Source organism: Bidens hawaiensis, unplaced genomic scaffold (assembly GCF_021521415.1).
Source record: "Bidens hawaiensis isolate Kalapana, Puna unplaced genomic scaffold, B.hawaiensis_p1.1 tig00008044_1, whole genome shotgun sequence".
Taxonomy (NCBI): Eukaryota; Viridiplantae; Streptophyta; class Magnoliopsida; order Asterales; family Asteraceae; genus Bidens; species Bidens hawaiensis.
The window spans coordinates 101,078-107,593 of record NW_027491567.1 but is presented as its reverse complement, the minus strand read 5'-3'; the positions used below and the strand labels follow the sequence as shown (position 1 = coordinate 107,593).

Genomic DNA, 6,516 nt, shown 5'->3' with positions numbered 1-6,516 from the left:
TTACGCTAGAGAAATCTGCTCTTGCGATGGAAGAATGACTGTCAAGTGACAGCTGACGATATGGATCTAAAATTTTTACAAGACAACCAACATTTTTTTAACATTCAATTTTATGGATCTAAAATTGCAATGGCAACAGGCGAATACATTTACTAGCAAGTTACAAAAATCAAATATTCATAATTATGACAATAAATGTGTGTCTTTTACAAACAAAACCGAAAACACAATAAAGTTTGGGTTTCCTAAAGCAAAACGAGTGACATGACATACATGAGATGACATCTTCTCACGTTTGTTTGTTTGTTTGTTTGTTTGTTTGCATCTATCTCATCACCCATCTCCTCTTTTTGACTCTCTAAAACACACACCCACCCACTTACCTATACGTATACAAGTATATATCTATCTATAGAATAGATGGCATCATCGGCGGCCGAAGAGCAGCAGGCGGGTCGGGAGGATCCGAAAGAAATGTTACATAAAACGAAAATAATTCAGTTTTTGGGGAGGAATACGCCGATTGTCCTGCAGAATGATAATGGACCTTGTCCTCTTCTCGCTATATGTATGCAATCCTCTCTCTCTCTCTCTCTAGGGTTTTTTTATATGTTTGTTTGCGTAATTTTATGGAAAAGCTAGGGTTATTGAGGACTGGGTTTTTTTTTTTTTGATTATTTTTTTGACAGTTTTTGTGAAAATTTGAGGTTTATATTATGGTAATTGAAGATTGGGAATTAGGTCTATTGGCGAGTATGGGGGCAGAGTGTTGTAAAACTCGCTAAGCGGTCCCTAGGTGGCCGACCCCCTTGTAGGGAGTACTAACTGTACTCGGGGAGTACTCGGCTTGTACACAGACATGATAAATATAACATAAAATAAATATTGGATATTATATATATGTTATTAAGACAAGCTTAATTCACATCAAAATAAGCATAATGCATATGAATAAACATAATTCAAAAAATTCATGTTTTGTTGTTATTTTTAACTTTATAATAAAAAAAAAAAAAAAAAAAAAAAAGTTGGTGGCCGAGTTGACCTTGGAGGGCGAGTAATCCCGAGTACTCCGACTTTTGACCGAGTTGGACCTTGGCGAGTAATGGTGGCCGATTTGGGAAAAGGCGGCAAGGTTGATGTCCGAGGACCTTGGAATCGCCGATTCCAAGGCCTTGGAATCCAACTTTTACAACAATGGGTGCAGGTCATGGTTAAAACTGAGTGGAATCTGATTTCAATTGAACATTTGATTACTATTTAATAGGGTTGTAGAACTCGTTAGGCGCTAGTTGGGACGCGGGGTACAGACTATCGATTAATCTGATTGGAGTTTTTATACGTAAAATTACTAAACTATGTGTATATAATTTTGAAAAGCTTTATACGACAGTTTGTATATATACTCCAGTTGAGAAGTATAGTTCAAAAATACACAATTAAAAATAAACATAACAAATCAATGAGGAAAACCAGTTATTGGGGTTAACAGGTTAAAATCAAGGTTCGATTGCCTTTCAAAAGTGAAACGTTGTGGGCCGACTAATAATTAGTTGCAGTTAATGGTCAGGATCAGCTGAAAATTAGTCAGTAACCCACTGATTAGCAATTGATCACCCATTAATCCTGATTTTTACAACACTGCTGTTTGATAATCTATGCAGTCAATAGCAGTGAGATAGCGGTGGGATAGTGGTTAGCGATCCCTTGCAAAATAGAGGTCCGGAATAACGGAACCGCTATTATCGGCAATATCGTGGTCTCATATACTGCATAGTTGATAATATAAATGATATTACAATATTATTTTCATTGTATTTATGGAAAAGTAGTGTTAGGTGTAGCCTTATTTTATGATCAGTTTATTGCTGCTTTATTCTTATTTCAAATTGCATTTTGATTATAATTGTATGTTAGGCAATGTTCTCTTACTTAGAAACAATTTGAATTTGAGCTCGGATGTGGCTGAAGTGTCACAGGAGAAACTGCTTTCACTCGTGGCAGAACGGTTGATCGATTCAAACAGCAATGTTAATGTAATTGTTCTTTTATTTTATTTATCTATATGTCACATTATCAGGATGAGTTTTTAAAGATACTTAATTTCATAAGTTGTTCTTGTATCTATTTTGGATTGATTTTGATTTTTTTAATAATTGGGGCACAGGATAAAGATGCAGGGTACATTGAAAATCAACAACAAAACATTTCTGACGCCATTGATTTGTTACCACGGCTTACAACCGGCATTGATGTGAACTTAAAATTCACAAGGTTTGTTCTTTTCTTTTAGGGTTTTTCGTTTTAGGCTCAAACTCACAACACAAAGTCTGAATTGTTGCAGAATTGATGATTTTGAGTTCACTAGAGAGTGTGCAATATTCGATTTGTTGGATATACCACTTTATCATGGTTGGATTGTTGATCCTCAGGCACGTTCTCTTAAAATTTACATGTGTTATGACTATGTAAGCATATGCTTTTAATCTTTTTAATTGATTATATTAGGATTCTGATACTGCTGAAGCAATTGGGTTAAAGTCCTACAATACACTAATGGGAGAGCTTGTTGCCCTTGATACTCAAAATCCACAAAGTGAAATCAAGAACCCTGAAGAAGATGTTGTTGACTTTGTTGCTGCAACGACAGCAAGTTTAGGTGTCCCTTCACCTTCCTTGTCTACAACAAAATCTTTTGATGAGAAAAAGGAAAGAAAAGGTGATGTTCAAGAGGAAAACGAGTTGTTAAGAGCCTTGAAGTTATCTGAGGCTGAAAATGATGCAAAAGTTGTCAAGACAAATGATGACGTGTTAACTTTTCAAACGGATCAAACGCAGGATAAACTTCATGATCAAATAGACGGACCATCTGAGAAGCATGATGCGTTGGTTAAATCAGAAAAGACTATTAACGGTCAGGATGAGTCTGATCTTTCACCACTTGTCGATATCCATGTGGATAATCATTCAGTTGAGAAGATTCAGGGTCAGGATGAATCAGATCTTGCTCCACCTGTCAATGCCCATGTGGATAATACTTCGGTGGAGAAGATACAGGGTCAGGATGAGTATGATCTTGCGCCGCCTGTCAATGACTATGTGAATAATCCTCGCGTTGAAAAGATACACCACGATCAGGATGAATTGGATGTTGCGCCTCCTGGCAATACTCATGTGGATAATTCTCCCAACGACAAGAAACAAGATCAATCAGTTGAGGGCAAAGATGTTATTTTGGAATCATCAAAGGATGCGATACAATCCGTTGATGAAACTAAAGCCACATGTTTAACTGAAAGTGGTGATGGAAGTGAACCCATTTATGAAGGTGAAGAACACATACAGGAAACAAGTACTGCAAATTATGAAAATGGTGAACCGATGTATGAAGGCGAGATCGCTTTAGCAGAACAGGTGGATAGGGTTAGTAGTAGTGAAAATGAGGCCAAAGGCAAAGATGGAATTACACCAAAACAAGGTATTAAGGTTTTAGTCGCTTTTTTTAAAATGTTTCAACTTTTCATTGCTTCACATCATAAAGTTTGTTTTTATATAAGGGGAATTGATCAGGAATTTTCTGAAGAATAGTGCAAATCAGCTCACTATATTTGGGTGTGTTTTGGTTAATAATGTTACATACATTTTTCTTATATGGCTTGTAAACGAACAGAACGGACACGAACGTAGCATGTTCGTGTTCGTTTGCTTAACTTTACCCAACACGGGGTCTTATTGTTCATATTTGTTCATTAAGAAAATAAGTGTGATTGTTTTTGTTTCTGTTCGTTTGTTAATACTATAAACGAACGGTTCGCAACCATAAATGAACGATGTAAACGAACATAAACAACATAAAAGAATGAATGTTAATGAACGTTCATGAACATAAAAGAACGAATGCAAATGAACTTTCATGAACATAAATTCACGATTGAGACGGGTTCATGTTCGCTCGTTTAACTAAGTGAACAAAATTTTTTTCGTGTTCATTTATTTATTAACAAAATAAACAAACTTTTTGCTGAACAGTTCACTAAAATTTCAGTTCGTTTACAGGCCGACGTTTATATTATATTCTAATTTTCTAAACGCTATCTATTTTCCTGTTTTGATGCCTGCAGCTTATTTTCCTTGCAAGATGGCCTAAAAGAACGTGAGCTGTGTGTGTTCTTCCGTAATAACCACTTTAACACAATGTTTAAGGTTAGTTAAGGTGTACTTTGTAGTTTAAGAATAATAATAATAATAATGATAATAATAATAATAATAATAATGATGATGATAATAATAATAATAATAATAATAATACTAATAATAATAATAATTTGATACTGTGTATAGTCATGTTTAAGGCTAGTTAAGGTGTACTTAGTTGTTTAATAATAATAATAATTTGAAATTGTGTATAGTGATGCTGTTGAATACTTTGTGAGCTTATTTGCAGCTTGATGGAGAATTGTACCTTTTAGCTACAGATCAAGGCTATATTAATCAACCTGACTTGGTATGGGAAAAGCTTAATGAGGTATGCTTTTAAGATTGTTTTAACTAATTTAAATCATCTATTTGGTTGACTCTTGTATTATATGAATATATGGTGATATACATGTTTTCAGGTCAATGGAGATACAGTATATATGACGGGTAGTTTTAAGGAATTTAATGCTGACAATCCAGAAACTCGTTCATGGGACGAGCAGAATGCGTTGGCTAATACTGCTGTAAGTACTAGTTTTCAATTGCTGTAATTTCATATACGCCCCTCAACACTTGCAGTCTTTTGTATCCTCATGGAAGTTTATAGGGAAGGGTATAATCATCATAAATTTGAAAGTAGGTAATATTATGTATTTATGTTATATCAAGTTTGAGGTGATATATGAAATTATTCCTTGTGTTATTTTTTGGAGTGTATGATGTACCTATACTAAAATGATGATATTTCCCATTTTTTTAACTTGTGTGTATTTTGCTTCACTTTTTGTATTTCAGGATTATATTGCAAGTATTGACAATGGAGCACAAGAGAACACCAACTTTAAGTAATTCTCTACCTTTCTGTATTTCAATAATTAAATACTTCCTACAATGACTAAAATAGAGTGATCTTGCAAAACATAATTAATATCATCAATTAATTTATGACAACAGCAATGGGCAAATATGTAATTTTAAGATATTTTTGGCAGCTCCGATTTGCAATTGGCTATAGCTCTTCAGCAACAAGAATTTGAGCAACAACAACAGCAACAGCAACAACAACAATCGCATCAGCAGACACAACGCAATTTGCCACAATCGAGCACTATTGGAGAGTCGGGACTTGTAACGGGTCCACAGGTAAATTAGTTATTATAAGTATGTTTTGAGTAACTTAAATCTTGTTCTTGGCTAAAAAACTGTTTCACAAAATACGTATGGTGTAACCCGAACACGGCTCGTTAACCTATTTATCTAAACCAGTCAAGCGGTTGTAAATGCGCTGTGATCAAGTTGTAAACGTGTTTTTGATTAAACCTGTGAAGCCGTTATCGACAGGTTCAGCCGGGTCAAGTGTGCTATTTGGCCGGCCGGCTAAGAAATAAAATATAAATATAAATATAAAATGACTTTTTTTCGCACGTGTCTATCTAACAATTATAATGCATTTAAGTATTTTTAATTATGATGCATGTAGACTATTAATCTAACCAGTTTCGTGCTCATAAGTTTCTCTTCCACATTTTTCGTAAAAAGTTATATCCGGTCCATTTTTTAAGTCCACCATTTTACTAAACTCTTGAAGATCTAATAGTGCGATTTCATTAAAAAAAACCCAAACCGTGAACAACCCTACTCATTCATGCTAATTATTGGGCATTATTACACAAACATCTTTATATAAATCTGTATATATATGCATGATTCTTATAAACTTCCGTAGTTCCATATAGTTTATAATAAAGTTTGTTATATATACTTGTTTAACTAGCAACTTTTTTTTTTTTTTAAATTTCGCAGCACGTGCAGCCGTCGAAGTCCCGGAACTCATCATCTTCATCAAAGCAAGAATCGAAATCATCAAAGGATAAATGCATTGTGATGTAAAGATGTCAAAATGCAGTGGTTTTTTTGTAAATGTTTGCATTGTATTTTGATGTTTTCAACTTTGTTCAACATTCCAAATGCTAATTTTAACATGAATAAATATCAAGGGTTGTAGAAATTTTCTTCATTTTCTCATCTAATTTTCTCTACACTAAATCTTCTACATACAGTTTGGATTTGAGTTTGAAAAACAATTTATTGACATATTGTCTATTTTAATGTGATTTTTAGAAAACAGTTTAAAACTAAGATAAAAATGGCTTTTATGATTTTCTTAACATTTTTTTAAATTTATTAGCTTTTTATAAAACCCAATAAATTCAAATTCAATTTTAAACATGTCCTTAATGTTATACATAGATATAAATAAAGGGATATCATCATATAATAGTAACATTATTTTGTGTTTTATAAAATATATACAGTTCT

General features: G+C 33.6%; 1 protein-coding gene across 1 annotated transcript; it reads left to right on the top strand.

Moving 5' to 3' along the window:
* The first annotated feature begins 420 nt into the window (after nt 1-420).
* On the top strand, nt 421-6,194 carry LOC143636795 (uncharacterized). The gene is made up of 12 exons (XM_077104295.1): nt 421-568; nt 1,918-2,036; nt 2,168-2,274; nt 2,345-2,432; nt 2,509-3,478; nt 3,558-3,612; nt 4,122-4,203; nt 4,445-4,525; nt 4,617-4,721; nt 4,993-5,042; nt 5,190-5,340; nt 6,001-6,194. The coding sequence occupies exons 1-12, from the start codon at nt 421-423 to the stop codon at nt 6,085-6,087; spliced, it is 2,043 nt and encodes a 680-aa protein (XP_076960410.1). The 3' UTR covers nt 6,088-6,194.
* Nucleotides 6,195-6,516: the final 322 nt, after the last annotated feature.